This window comes from Protomyctophum bolini (assembly GCF_963924005.1).
Source record: "Protomyctophum bolini genome assembly, chromosome: 10".
NCBI classification, from domain to species: domain Eukaryota; kingdom Metazoa; phylum Chordata; class Actinopteri; order Myctophiformes; family Myctophidae; genus Protomyctophum; species Protomyctophum bolini.
In genome coordinates this window covers 33,894,241-33,910,618 of record NC_137871.1, presented here as the reverse complement: position 1 = coordinate 33,910,618, position 16,378 = coordinate 33,894,241, and the positions used below count along the sequence as shown (strand labels likewise).

General features: G+C 44.4%; 1 protein-coding gene across 1 annotated transcript in view; it reads right to left on the bottom strand.

Annotated features, from left to right (window-relative positions):
* unc5a (unc-5 netrin receptor A) overlaps positions 1-16,378 on the bottom strand; it is a 254,892-nt gene that overhangs the window by 64,838 nt on the left and 173,676 nt on the right. The window contains 1 exon segment of the mRNA XM_080774795.1: positions 10,019-10,183. Coding sequence (XP_080630921.1) covers positions 10,019-10,183 — 165 coding nt within the window.

Sequence of the window (16,378 nt, the reverse complement as noted above, 5' to 3'; positions counted from 1 at the left end):
GGACATTTATCAAGGGCCTGGCATATATTTCATCCCATGGCCAGTCGCAGTCAGCCCGCCCCAAGATGAATAACACTGGAGTTCTTGAGGTCAGGGAAATATGGCTACTAAAACTCTCAAAGTGAACGTGACCATTACTATCTCCCACAATACAGTCGTCCCATCTCTCCGTGAGTCACCGTGAAATATGGCTCCCGAAACAAACGCTCAGGTCGTTTTTCAATGGGACACACACACACACACACACACACACACACGCGAATCAATGTATAATCCCAGCGATGGAAAGTAACTAAGTACATTTACTCGGGTACTGTAAAATCTTTAGGTACTTTTAAACAACCTCTTTTTTTGGTGCTTTGTATACTCTGTATCCTCCACTGCATCTCAGGCGTAAGATTTTTTTTTTTAAACCCCACTACTACAATAATTTGACAGATTAAATTCACAATGTAAATTTCGTATTTTTACATATTATCACAAAACACACATTAACCAATTAAGCCCACCAGAAACGTAGTAACCGTAAATAAGCAGCCCGCCAGAACCGTAGCCTACATTTTCTAGGCTTTATATTCTTTAATCCATGTTTTGATCGTATCGCATCGATAGCTGTATCCCGTTAGCTTCCCAGTGTAAAGTGTGACAGTGGCCATTTTAACCCATTTAGACCGTACGACGTGTGGGAACGTCATAACTAATCCAACCGACGGGTTGCTAGGACGTGTACACACTAGGACGTGTACACACGTCCTAGTGTGTACACTAGGACGTGTGTACACACTGACGTGTACACACTGAGTTGGCCTCTCCTTCTGCACCATACTCCTTGCTCTTTCGCGCATGTGCGTTGTCGTTCACTGCCCTGTTTACCGTTCACAAAGAAAGGCTCGGCGCGCGTAATCTAAGGAGCTCTCCGTGGTTTTGACCAGATGGATATACTAAGCTCTTCATTTCTGACTTCAACATGCCTCTCATTCAAAATATGAAGCGAGCGATCATCAGCGACTTTTATCATAATCTTAGCTATATGCTGCTTTCAATGGCCTGTATCTCCAAATCGGCGCAATGAATGTCGTTTCTGGTGAAAACAAGGTTTTTCAACCGCCGACAGGAGGCGCTGTGATACTCCCGGTGGGGTTTTTTCTGCACCGAGCGAGACATCAACAATATTTGGCTCTTCAAAATAAGGGTTGAAAGAGGAAAAACCTTGGCAATGTGCGATAAATACATGAATTAGTCCAAACATATAAGGCTCACAAGGTTGTGAGCTAGCTTAGATCATGCATGGGCAACTGGCGGGCCAGGGGCCACATACGGTTACGGCCCCCACCTTCGCTGTGGCCCGCAGGTTAATTACTAGTATTAAAATTTAGTTCATAAAGTTAACATAACTATAACTAAATGCTTTTTAAATAAAAAATATATATATATACTTTTCACGATTCCAATAAAAAAATAGCAACAAATTATTCAGGATTTCAATTCAAATATAGCAAAAATAGCTGATCTACAAGCTCAAAACGCGTCACACTGAGACACGCTTTGAGCTTGTAGATCGGCTATTGTTGCTACGACAGTAACAGAGTGTAGAGTTGGAGAGTAGTGACACGCTTTGATCTCACCAAAAAAAGCGGGTGCCTATGGGCTATAGTTCCAAACATTGCTCCTATGGCTGGAACTATCCCATGGAACTATCCCATCTCACAGTGGATGGCCTCCAACCACCTCAAGCTGAACCCAGACAAGACTGAGCTTCTCTTCTTCCCAGCTAAGTCCTGCCCTATGCGGGAGTTAACTATTTCCGTAGACAACGCCCTGGTAACGTCTGTCCCAACAGCCAGGAATCTTGGTGTTGTCCTGGACAGTCAGCTCTCGTTCAAAGCTCACATCACAGCTGTCACTCGATCCTGTAGGTTCACACTCTATAACATACGACGAATTAGACCGTTCCTCACCCAGGAATCAGCCCAGCTCCTAATCCAGACAACAGTCTTGTCAAAACTTGACTATTGTAACTCCCTCCTTACTGGCCTACCAGCATGTGCACTTTCCAGCTGATCCAAAATGCCGCAGCTCGCTTGGTCTTCAACCAGCCAAAATTCTCACATGTCTCCCCCCTGCTCCGCTCCCTCCACTGGCTCCCGGTCGCTGCCCGCACAGAATACAAAACTCTGATGCTGGCATTCAAAGCAACCAAAGGTATGGCTCCCCCATATCTTGCAAGTATGATTGAACCCTACAAACCCTCCCGCGCACTCAGATCAGCTAACGCAGGGAAGCTGGAAGTACCCTCACTAAAAACGCCGGGACAACGCTCCACACGTCCCAAACTCTTCTCCCTTCTGGCTCCAAAACTGTGGAATGCACTTCCCATGGCAGTCAGAACTGCAGCATCACTCCCAATCTTCCGCCGTAGTCTGAAAACCCACCTTTTCAGACTCCATCATGGCCCATAGCACTTACTCTACCCTAGATAGCACTTCTGTAGACTTAGATAGCATTTGAAACAGACTTATAGCATGTTATGTAGACAGCACTAGAATTGCATTGTATATAGTCATAGCACGCCATAGTACATATGTATAGCATAGTAGTATATATGTAAAGTTTATACGTATAAATTTCATTATATAGATATTCCACTGTTACTTTCTTAGCTTACACATGTTTCATGATGAATGTTTTTATGTGATGTATTCCCATGCTTTTGTTCTTGCTTAATGTAAGTCGCTCTGGATTAAGAGCGTCTGCTAAATGCCTAAATTGTAAATTGTAAATTGAGATAGAATGAGAAAAGGAAAGGAAAGGTACTATGTTTACCCAGGGTAACTGGACTAAGCTCAAGAACTTGTTTACAGCCAGGCCCTGCTCATAGAACATTTCATGGTAGGGGTTCAATGCCTTCCATTTTTTAACGTGCCGGTCCGGGGATACGAACTAGCGACCTTCCGATATCAAGACCGCTCCGCAAACCGTTCTTCCGCATTCCATTGTTACAATGGGAGTCAACGCTAGTGTCGCCACTCTCCTACTAGATTACATAAATATGCAATGTGGCCCTCTGGAGTGTGGAAATATAGTGCCCTCTCCATTGTCAAAGCTGCCCAAAGTGCACTTGCACCCTTGTTGTTGCTTTTACTTCTAAGAGACTAGTGGTTAAAGGATGACTCATTCTCAACCTACGGTATAATATTTCTCGTCAGAAATGCTCATGGTACCTTGTTTCCCTACTCGACACTTCAGAAACCCACCTACCTACCAGTGACACATCTTTTCTACCACCACTGATATAACCTCCCTCGTCGCTGCTGACAAACACAAGCCTCCCACGGGGCATTATCATCCGTTGAATTAGTCCCCATTTGCAGAAAATATGAAAACCAGAGCGATGAGAGATTAACACTCTTGGGGCTTTTAAACGCAGTAGTACGCAATCATATCTATAATAATCCCCCCCCCCCCAAATGGGATGCCATTGCAAATGGAGTTCATTAACTTCATTACACAAATTAAGCCAAATAATGGTTGTGGTGTTGTTGTCCTAATGTGGTGTGGACAACGCACAACGCACAACATGATTCCTGCTGACATTCTCTCCGTGGCCTCTAACGCTGGCAACGTGCCAGACGTATTATTTTGTTTTTCCCCTGCAGAGTTTTTTGGCTTGCTTTATCTCGTAGGCATCAGACGCTTAAAAAAATGATCGTTTAACCCATTCTGACCGGGCACCCATTTTGGTGTTAGCATCATGTTATGCTTTAGCTATTGAAAAATAGCAGATCTACAAGCTCATATCGCGCCACCGAGTGGCGCGATACGAGCTTGTAGGTCTGCTATTTTTGAAAAATCGAAGAACGACTGACATTTTTTAGAATCTGATCTCAGGTCAGAATGGGTTAATCAGACCAGTGTGTGTCCAGTGGAAACCTCGTATGAATCTGATCTCAGGTCAGAATGGGTTAAGCGTTCAATGGGTTCGTTCTGAGCAGAACTGATATTTGCGGCACTACTTGACTTACTGCAGCGCCACACAGAAGCATCAAAAGTAGCATTTTTTGAGCGTTTGGAGCTTGTAGATCTGCTACTTTTGCTATTCTTGATATTATCTGTCGGTGTTATTGTGCACCGGAAAACATAATATTTATAAACAAAACATATATTTTTCAGCATGTTTTCGATGGCGTCCTAAAATGTTGATGTCCTCACACAAGTATAGTAAAGAACAGTGTGTGTGTGTGTGTGTGTGTGTGTGTGTGTGTGTGTGTGTGTGTGTGTGTGTGTGTGTGTGTGTGTGTGTGTGTGTGACAGACTGGATGCGTTTTTTTCTGAAATACGTCAGAAAAACGCAGCAAAAAATCCGAAAAACGCAGCCGTGTGCAGACACAGTGTGACGGATGGACGACAGAACAGCTAAGGCTCAAACTGCAGTGATTATATTGCTGAATCCCGTTGGGAGAGAATGAGTGCTGTACGGCTGCTAATCGCCTGCAGACATGGATGAAGCGTGTGGTTATTGCTGACGCCGCAGAAACCTAGTATCTCCATATGTCTTCTTTTTATAGTCGCCCCCCCCCCCACCCCATGAAATGAATGCCCTACAGGCCTACTCCATCACACAAGAGAAACAAGGTGAAAATAGCCAAGCGTGATGGCTATTTTCACAATTTCTAAATGCTTTTAACCCATTAAGCCCTGGCTCAGGCCGATTCTACAAATGCCTTCTAAATCAGTAGTTCTCAAACGTTTTCGTGTCGTGGACCCCCTAATTGATATATATTTGGCCACGGACCCCCATCTGAAAATGTTTTGTGGCAGTGACCTCCAGAATAGAAGACTTGTGTTAAAAGGGGGCGGCAGTGGCTCTATAGGGTAGAGAGGCCGGTACAGCAGCAGAATGGGAACCACGATGTCCCCAGTTCAGTCCCCCGGAGTGTCTCTGAAGACTCTGAACCCCTAATGGCTCCTGATGTGCAGGTCGGTGCCTTGCATGGTTTCAAAAATGTTGCTGTCGCACTGTGAGCTTGCAGATCTGCTCTTTTTTGAATAGCCAAGGATAAAATCTAAAACGACGCGGATGCTTTCCCAGGGTTAACGTAAAACATCAAAAATAAAATAAATAAAAATATAGTTTTGGACATACATACAAGGTTTCCAGCTGACAGTGAGCATGACGAGCCAGAAGCCTGCTCTGCTTATTACATGACTTCACACGGCCATTGTCCTAGGAATGGAGACACATCTGCATCTGCACAGAACAGATTGGGACCGACCATTCTTCACTAGCCAGCACTCTGCCAGTGCACCGTCAGTGTTTACTTGGGAGTGTGTGTGTGTGTGTGTGTGTGTGTGTGTGTGTGTGTGTGTGTGTGTGTGTGTGTGCACGTGCATGTGTGTGTGTGTGTGTGTGTGTGTGTGTGCACGGCACGTGCATGTGTGACGAAGGTTGGGAGAAATAATGATTTTACTTGTAACTTGTTACACGCACGCACATGCACAAACATCTTTGTGCAGTGAAACCATGCATGGCATCGGATCCACTACATGCAGTAGAAGCCTGTTTATATCCACGTCCTTCGTGACTAGAGGTCTCTCACCATGCACGTGCACACACACACACACACACACACACACACACACACACACACACACCAAGTCTGCACACACGCATCTATCCGACGGTATTAATCGTGTGTATGAATCATCATTTATTTTATTAACCCAGTGGCCTGTGACGAGCGCAGCCTCGCGTTTAACCCTGTGTTTGCGGAATTGCCTCACAGATCGGCGCTGTCTGCACACTGTTAATAACATTAATAACAAGGTCTCTGTGAAATGATGTGGCCCTGGCTGTGATACTTCATATTGTACATGTGAAATGATGTGGCCCTGGCTGTGATACTTCATATTGTACATGTGAAATGATGTGGCCCTGGCTGTGATACTTCATATTGTACATGTGAAATGATGTGGCCCTGGCTGGGATACTTCATATTGTACATGTGAAATGAAGTGGCCCTGGCTGGGATACTTCATATTGTACATGTGAAATGATGTGGCCCTGGCTGGGATACTTCATATTGTACATGTGAAATGATGTGGCCCTGGCTGGGATACTTCATATTGTACATGTGAAATGATGTGGCCCTGGCTGGGATACTTCATATTGTACATGTGAAATGATGTGGCCCTGGCTGGGATACTTCATATTGTACATGTGAAATGATGTGGCCCTGGCTGGGATACTTCATATTGTACATGTGAAATGATGTGGCCCTGGCTGGGATACTTCATATTGTACATGTGAAATGATGTGGCCCTGGCTGGGATACTTCATATTGTACATGTGAAATGATGTGGCCCTGGCTGGGATACTTCATATTGTACATGTGAAATGATGTGGCCCTGGCTGGGATACTTCATATTGTACATGTCCCATTCATGACGACCTTTGCTGCATGTCTCCCCCCCCCCCCCCCCCCCCTTCCTGTCCGTCTTCACTTGAAACTATCAATAAAGGCAGAAAAGCCAAAACAAGTCTTTACAAAACCGTTCCTATATGTATTATTATTATTACTTAAAAAATAAGCAGTGAAAATGGCCGATCTACAAGTTGACTTTTTTCACTACTTTTGTGTGACACACTTGTATGAAGGCGTTTATTTACAAAATGATTCATTCACTATGGAGATACAAGGTTGCTGCCCGACAGCAATGATATCCACATCGAGCACCATCGCTTCATTAATGTTGTTCTTGTCAGACAGATCCTCGTATCTACATATTTCAACTTTTTCTGTTTGCATTTTAAATTACTCAAGTTTGTGCACTTTTAAAATAAACATTTAACCAATGAAAAGCATCAACAAGAACTTATTTGTTTCCACCCATTTCCTGAAAAGTGACGTTGTTTTGTTGGACATACCCCACAGCGACATTATTCAAATAGAGCTTAATCCCTTCTTTGATATCTGTGGGGAACAAAGCAACAAACGGAACCGTTTCTTTCATGTCCATCTGGGCGCTGAGAGAACCTGCGGTGACTCTTTATACTGGGGCTGAAGGCTGGGAGGAGAGGGACGCCATTTATAATCCTGGCCATGTGGCTACCATCGGGGGGGCCCGGCAGCCGAGTGGTTGAGAAGCTTTACGGGGTTAAAACGTGGTTGACGCATGTCTTGCGAGGGATCAATTTGCGTCGGAACGCAACTTGGTGGCACTGTTAGGCAGTGCCGGTTCTAGGCCTTTTGAGGCCCCAAGCAACATATTTATCTGAGGGCCCCCCCTCCTGCTTTGCCACGCCGGGGGGGGGGGTCCAGAAAAAAATGTAAATTTGCCATGAAAATGCTTCAATCTGGTGCACTTTGAGATCAAAATTAAGAAGCTAGGTGGGGGCCACATGTGGCCAGTAGCCCATGTAAGGGATAGGGGATACATGGGATAGGGGATAAAATCTTCTCCCTGTGACGAGGCCCCCTCAGTGGTTGAGGCCCTAGGCGACCGCCTAGTTCGCCTATGCCTACTGGCCACAAACGTAAATCTGTGCTCGCTCATGCACGCACGCACGCACACACACACACACACACACACACACACACACACACACACGCGCGCGCACACACACACACACACACACACACACACACACACACACAGTCCCAAACACGCACAAAAGTACACAGTACACAGTGTGATGATTATTCTACACAGTACACTCTGATTGTGCTTTTATCAGCACAAAGACGGTGTTGTATTTGTCAGAGAGGAGTGACAACGGCACTGCAGGTGAGAAGACAATACAGCTTCCAGACATGCCTGAGACCTGGGATAATTAAAACATAATTTATCCTATGTATATATGGCCGCATACAGTAATCTACTATGAGACCTGGTCTAATTCAAACAAATCCTGTATACAAGGCCACATATAGTCTACTATGAGGGTTGAGGAAGGGCTGAATAGAGGACTCTTTGATCAATACCACTCCCTTGTGAAGGCGGACACCATCCCTTATGAAAGTTACTAATCGATAAGGTCGCAGGAGGATAAAAGATGAGACCGACTCCCCCGCCGCGCTAGGAATCTATATATATGTGCTTTTGTACACAAAAGCCCATTCGTATCGACGCCCGCAAAACGTTGACGCGAAGAAACCAAAAAATGTCTACGACTATTTTGGAATCTGCCCCAACAGAGCTGTTACATGAATAGAGCAATAGCACACAAAAACAAGTTCCAGTGACGGCATGCTGTGACAAAGTACAGGAGTGGTGAAATGACATGCTAGCGGTGTAATATGTTGTATTGGTTTGTACTTCATGACCCTGCTGTTGTATGCAGGCTATTGTAAATGGTAAATGGTGCATTTATGTACTGAAAATAATGTACTGAAAATGTGACATACTCAAGTAAAGTGCAAATACATCAAAATTGTACAAGTACAGTACTTAACTAATGTACTTAGTTACTTTCCACCAATGTGTGTCTGTCTGTCTGTCTGTGAACAAAATAACCTGAGAACAGAAGGGCGGAAACTTCCCATGAGACTTTGTGGGAACCACTGGTAAGACGTATAAGAGAACTTCTGGGTCATAACGTTAAACGGTCAAGTGCACCATGAACGACATTAAGCAAGAAAAGTGTATCAATCAAATGCAGCAGCAAACAGAAATGGATTTAATTGTGTTTGAAAAGAGTGGCAGCAGACTGGGAGTTTGTAGACTGGCTATTTTTGGCAACGATATTTGGTGCAGACATAAAAAAAGTGGTACAGTTCTAACTCAAGTCCAGCCTTCTATTCTGTTATGCAGCTGGATGGTACAGTATGTGGTCTTGCATAGAATTGTCAAGTTTGTTCATCTCAGAAACTAATTATTCCAGATATAGGAATGACGCAGGCATGGTCACTGAAAATAGCAGTGAGCTCTGCCCATGCAGGTTTAGAGAATAGATGTGCAGGGCTGCTTCTAGGCAGAGGCGGTTTGTAACACCCCCTCCAAAAGAGAAATAAAATAAAATACTAAAATAATTAATAAAATAAAAAGTACAGTCTCTTGCACTGGCAGGTTTGCACGGTGGTTGAGTGCACTGCCAGTTAATTTGTACCAATGGAAAGATCAAAGCAATCAAAGTGCAATTCATGTGATGTGATTTATGTAATTCTTTTAAATCATATGTTTTAGTCCGGCAGCCGACAGGCTTCTGTTGTTTAGTATATAGTATTTTGTGCAAAACTAATGCTTGGAATGGATTCAGAATCATGAAAACCCTCTAGTTTGACATTTTTGCCATGTTTGCCTGCCATAGGATGTTAATGGTAGGGTCACAAGAAACCCCTATAAAATAATTGCCCAATACTTTCAGCCCGTCAGCAAGTGGATTCATGAATGTATGTATGACAATATTTTAGGCCAATAAAAAAGACTATACCAAATTTCCACCCGTCCACCTCGACTGCCGGACTATTTGTCTGTGGTTGCTTTGAAAAGTTCAAAGCCATCAACCAGCAATTTAGAAAGAGGGTAGACAGGTACAGAGAAGGCTTCAGCTTCCATACCAACTAAAAGAAAAATCAATGGGATATTTTCAGATATATAAATATATTTATAAATATATCAAACAATAACTTGGCGGCCCCAACGCATCGCTTCCCGCCACGTTGTGAGCTTGTAGATTGGCTATTTTCACTACTCCACTTGAGTCCACTAGTCATTTATGGCATTTCTTAGATTTGTTTTATTTATCGAAACATTTTATTCAAAAATCATTGAATTTGTTTTACATTTTTAGAGAGGTTTTGAAAAAAAATAAATGTTCACTTCCGGTAGTCTGAGAATAAGAGCTCAACTGGGAAAAATGCTGGTGCGAATTAGATCCAAACTTTTCAATAAATGCTAGCGGGCTAAGTGTTAAACAACGGAAACGTAACTCGTGAAACTCGTGAATGGGAGGGAAAGTGTCCGCAACCCACAAATGGGTTCCCGACCCTAGAGGGTTTCAGTGAAAATGTGTACTCACTCTGAGGACACTGTTCACTGGTACAGTTGAGTGACTGGAGGTCCAGGCCCTGGCAGTCTTTGCCCCCGGTGCCAGGCGACGGCTGGGTGCACTCTCTGCTCCGCCACATGGAGCAGTCTGCTCCACACGCCGACCACTTACTCCACTCGCTCCACCCTCCGTCTACTGGAAACACATGCACACGCACATATAGACACATATACGCACACACACACACACACACACACACACACACACACACACACACACACACACACACACACACACACACACACACACACACACACACACACACACACACACACACAACAAGGGTAAGCACACAGACAAAAACTTTCAACGTGAGCATGTTATTCTTTAGGCAAAACACTTTTTCAGACTTTTTCTGAAATAGTGAAAATAGCAAGATCTAATAAACTCACAACGGGTCGCTTCATGACGCATTGTGAGCTTGCAGATCGGCTATCTTTGCTACTAAAAACATAGAAATACAAGGTTTCTGCCCCACAGCGACGACGAGCAAAGAGCTCCGTCTAAAAAGTCAAAAAACATAAACAGTGACCATGCAGTTAGTGAATGATGCTGAAAGATGAACACAGCGGTGGATTTCCATGACAGGGGAGAGTATCATCTGTAGCTCTTTACCCACAATGTGCAAATCCATCCTCTACCTCTACCAAAACCTGCAGCACGGAAAGAACAACATGCAAATGCATTTGTACACAGTCACACGCACGCACGCACGCACCAGACGAGGGGAAAACCAAAGTGTGTTAAAATGAAGGTTTGTTTCTAGTTCTGCCCTGTTTGTTTTCCTTGCAGCATGAAAATCAGCTGAACGTGAACTCTGCTCTCTCTCTGTGTGTGTGTGTGTGTGTGTGTGTGTGTGTGTGTGTGTGTGTGTGTGTGTGTGCGCGCATTGCCTGGCAGGCCCAGCTGTTGACAAACTAATTCTGCACGGGGGAGAAACACTCAAGACCCCAGGGAAATTGGATCCCTGTTGTATTACGCACGCGCGCACACACACACACACACACACACACACACACACACACACACACACACACACACACACTAATCATATATTTTCCTGAACATTGTACATTGGAGTGGGCAGAATGTCTGCCCTGCCATGTTATGGTGTGGTTAACAAGGCGGTCTGTGCTGCAGCACGCCGTGCATCAGAATAGCAGCCTGCAGGTCAGGCGTGGGCCACACAACCTGCTGGAAAGCACATTTACTCAGGTACTGTATACTCGAGTACAATTCTGACGGGATTTTACTTTGTCCATTTCTCGATACTTTATACTGCAGTACAATAGTGAGCTGTGTTGTGAGCTTATACAGTAGATCTGTTGTTTTTTAACCCCAATTTGGAAGAATGTGCTCGCCATGCCAATACGTTTGAGCACAGGCCTTTTACTAGTAGGAACAGAGTATTTCACTTTAACAAAAAAACAAAAACAAACAGACAAAACATTGCATCAAACCCCTGCAGCCCGTTCCCCCAGAACGTCTCCCATCACTGTGACAACTCTCCGCCATCACAGCACAGCAGAGCCAATCAAACCCACGGGAATGGGGCTGGAAATGATGGCATTGAGGTTCAGCCCTGCTGGAAGATATAGCAGCCACTTTACCCCCCACACACACACACACAGAGAGAGAGAGAGAGGGCCATTTTGGCGGGGCTGGGTGCATGCAGGGTAATTTGGCGGTGGCAGGGGGCCCCGGGGTGCTGGTGTCCAGGAGTGATATTGAGAGTGACACTGTGCAGGGTCTGGGGAAGGTTAGCGCACGGCTAATGGGGGAAGAACTAGTAATGAGCTCTCATGGGAGAAAACGGCCATTCCTTCTCTCTCTCTCTCTCTCTCTCTCTCTCTCTCTCTCTCTCCCCGAATGGAGCCGAAAGGGAGACCAGGAGAGAATCACCACAGAGCTGCCCTATGGACATGGAGGCACAGACAAAAATGCAGAGACGCACGCACGCACACACACACACCCCTGTGCTGTGATAGCTCCCCACCTGATGGGGTCCCATCGTGACTCATGGAGATTGGGAGCTCATTAATGGCGGCAGCCTATACGGTATACGGGGGCCAATCTACACGGTATAGGGGCCACGGCCTAAGTGACCCCCCCAGCGTGTCTGTGTGACCCCGCGGCCGCTCGCAGTCTTTGGTTAATAAAACATAAGTTAGAAGGCCAGGTGGGATTCCTTATTACCGCATAATGGCACACAGTAATGATGTTATTTGCTTTCGTAGCGCAGCCCTCGGACATGCAGGCTTCCTAATGGGGACATTACCCCTGCGACACTCAAGTGGGCAATGACTGTGTGTTGTGCGTTTGTGTGCGTTTGTGTGTGTGCGTTCGTGTGTGCGTTCGAGTGTGTGTGTGTGTGTGTGTGTGTGTGTGTGTGTGTGTGTGTGTGTGTGTGTGTGTGTGTGTGTGCGTGTGTGTGGTCTCCTATCCAGTTCTGCATATTAATTCACCAATGTCTGCATCGGCATGGTCTCAGCTGAGTGCTGGCGGTCGAAGTTGTCAGATTTTTGCAATTAAAGGAACGCCTATTCTTCTCAACCTCATCTTGGTGTAATGGGTCCTCACTAATGCTCATTGTGAGATGGCACCAAACTCACTCTGCTGCGTCTCAGAGGAGGGATGTGGACAGTTCAGAACACCTGTCCTGATTTGGTAATTTTTATTATTTATTATTATTTTAATATTTATTAACGCAAGAACAATGGCTTGATATTTCAGCGTGCTAACTTTCCAGGAAGAGAAAGGATGTAATTTCCATTAGCTTGGAATCTACATCTAATGGTGTCAGTGGTAGGCAGGTTTCTCAACTGTCCACAACCCACCAACTTAATTACAATTACAATTTAGGCATTTAACAGATGCTCTTAGTCCAGAGGGACTTCACAAGTAATCAAATCAAATGCATAGAAACAGTCATCTATAGGATCATAAGTAAACTAAGAACCTATCATCTGTCTAACAACAGAATATCCTGCAGATTACCCACAACCCACCCCTGTGAAAAACAAAACGCAAGGAAACGAATCTTCACATACTCTTTCACCACAGAGGAAGACCATCCAAATGACATGATTATGTTCAAACACAGAGATGGTGGAGGGAGCAGGTTGCTGGTGATGCATCATGCATGGAGGGGTTACAACACATGTGAAATAGTAATCACACAATGCAGAAATACTCTATTAAAAGTACAAGTCCTGTATTCAAAAGTGTACTCGAGTATAAAAGCACAAAAGGATGGAAATATACCTACGGCACCAAAGTACTAACAGCTTTCAACCTTTTGAAAATAGCCCAAGTATAACATACTGTATATACAGTAGGGCTTAATTTGTTTATGTATGTTTTGTTATAATAATCTGAATCTGCCTAAGTAACTCGGAGTAGAAGCATAAAATATAGAAACATTGCATCACTCAATTAAGTAAAAGTACCTCAAAATTGTACTTGAGTACAGCACTTGAGTAAATGTAGTTAGTTATTTTCCACCACTCCCCCCTATCCCCTGCTGCCCTGTCCCCAGGCAGAGCTAAATCAAGAGAAACTGTAGATGCATATTGTCTCTGGCGGGTGGAAACCTCATATGTCCAAAACAGTCATTTTTCAGGATTCAAATTTAAAACGAGGAAAAATGGCAAAAGTAACGGAACGGAACAAGCTCGAAATGCAGCTGCAGGTCAGCTACTTTTGATGCTTTTGTGTGACGCGGCATGCGTTAACCCATTCTGACCTGAGATCAGATTCATACGAGGTTTCCACTGGACACACACTGGTCTGATTAACCCATTCTGACCTGAGATCAGATTCTAAAGATGTCAGTCGTTCTTCGATTTTTCAAAAATAGCAGACCTACAAGCTCGTAGCGCGCCACTCGGTGGCGCGCTATGAGCTTGTAGATCTGCTATTTTTCAATAGCTAAAGCATAACATGATGCTGAACACCAAAATGGGTTCCCGTTCAGAATGGGTTAAATTGACAAAAAACATGACGATAAGAGGTTTCTGCCCGACGGCAGCGATAAACAGCAGTTGATGGTCAATCTCCATGTGAACACCCCAAGGAGCCCTTTGCACCATTTCCATGACGGCGAGAAACAACGCGCTGAATGGAAGATCAAATGAACAGAATAAATTGAGTCAGCCCGTGAAATGGTCTTTTATTTATGTTCTTTCTTCACGGCTGAGATCCCCAAACCCCTCGCTCCTTTTTGCACTATACAGCCCCATGTACATGCCGGCTGCTCTGTGGACCTAACCATGCGTTGCCACTCTTTCTGCACCTCAAGCTTACAGTCTCATGCACATTACTGTAGTACTGTACCTGCTGCTTATTAAATGTTTTAATGGAAAACTGCTGCCATTTGTCCCATGACATTTTGTACCAAGAGACTGCAAAATCACGGAAAAGATTGCCGTTATTTGTTCCAACAAAATCTTTACACCAATCTACTCTTGCCTAGTGTACATACTTATGTAAATACATTTATATCTGTATAACTATTTCAGCCAGCAAATGAACATGTATGTGTTTTTTTAAGGCAGTCTTTCCAAGTTGCAATGTGTAACATATCTGTTTACACATTGCTGTATTCCCTTCAACATACATTACTTACAATGATGTAAGCATATGTTTTCTCATGCCAATAAAGTTCCTTTAAATAGAATTATTACGCTATCCTACAGTATGTGCATGAATATATATGCGCGTACACACACACACACACACACACACACACACACACACACACACACACACACACACACACACACACACACGTTATTTATCTTTTTTTCCATCTCTCTGTCCCCTCGCCCCGCTTGTCTTTTCTTTCATGGAAAAAATAACTACCGGTAAACGAATTTCACTGATTTACACCTGTAAAATGTGAAACATCCGATTCCTTTTGTCACGTAACAAAAACCTTCAATGACACCAAAAATTTGGACGCGACGAATAAGCTAAAAGAAGGGAAAAGAAAGTGTGCTTTCTTTAATGGAACCCCAGAGACGGAGTGCACAGCCCAGTGGCCGCACAGCTGCTTTTCAATCACCCTGCACAGCGGCTTCTGGGTCACGCACACGCACACGCACACACACACACACACACACACACACACACACACACACACACACACACACACACACACACACACACACACACACACACACACACACACACACACACACACACACACACACACACACACACACACACGTCACTATACTTGTGAGGCCATTTTAGGACAGCATCGGAAATTAGCTGAAAAATAATCAATCGAAAAGCTCACAGCGACTCGTTGTACTCTAGAATAGTTCAGCAATTCTCCGGTGCGTGGCATTGCTGCACAACTAAGTATAACATAGGGAAAACTGTAACCCTGACCCCTCAACCTCAATCTATAAATGTCAAACCTTTAGCTGAATATTGACTCAAATTCAATCTCAAAATGACGATTGCAGTATATAGTTTTAATGTCTTTTTGCTTCAGGTTATGTTTAGCAAACCAAAGACAAAACAATATCTAGCCTAACAAAAGGCAATATAATGCTTCTGAACTTTGACTTTCAGTTATACATAGCCTGAATGCAATAAAACATATTAGGCCTGCTGCCATTCAGGGTGGAAAGTACAATTGTCCTTTTGGATGTGGGGAGAAGTAGTTTCATGAGGGGCTACTGGGAAGTACTTGACATAAAGAAACAGAAAAACTTCAGTTGAGAGCGGCGGGGAGGAGCAGCTGTGCTCAAGTTCACGGTGCTTTGCCGATAGGATTGCTCCATCGGCAAATAAACATAATAATATGCCATTTATTTACCTCAATAAAATGCTGTCTCTCGCGAAGTCGCGATATGTACACCTCGCATGATGATACCTCGATGAAGGTACATTTTTGATAAATCTTGCAGGCTTAGTCCTCACAATGTTCATTTCTCAAAAAGGTACTCGAAAAAGTACTCACACACACACACACACACACACACACACACACACACACACACACACACACCACACACACACACACACACACACACACACACACACACACACACACACACACACACACACACACACACACACACACACACACACACACACACACACACACACACACACACACACAGAGGGACAGTCAGACAATAGCCCAGTGGCAGGCGTCCCATTTGGACATGCTGTCACAGAGAGTAAAGCAAAGGGCGCCCAGGAGCTCTTTAGCGGCCGGCAGGGGGCCCGGTTGGGCTTGATGCTCTGTCGCTCACACGCACCGCGGTCGGCCACAGGTGCAGGCCGAGATTGTGTGACACCTGTGGTTGCCAT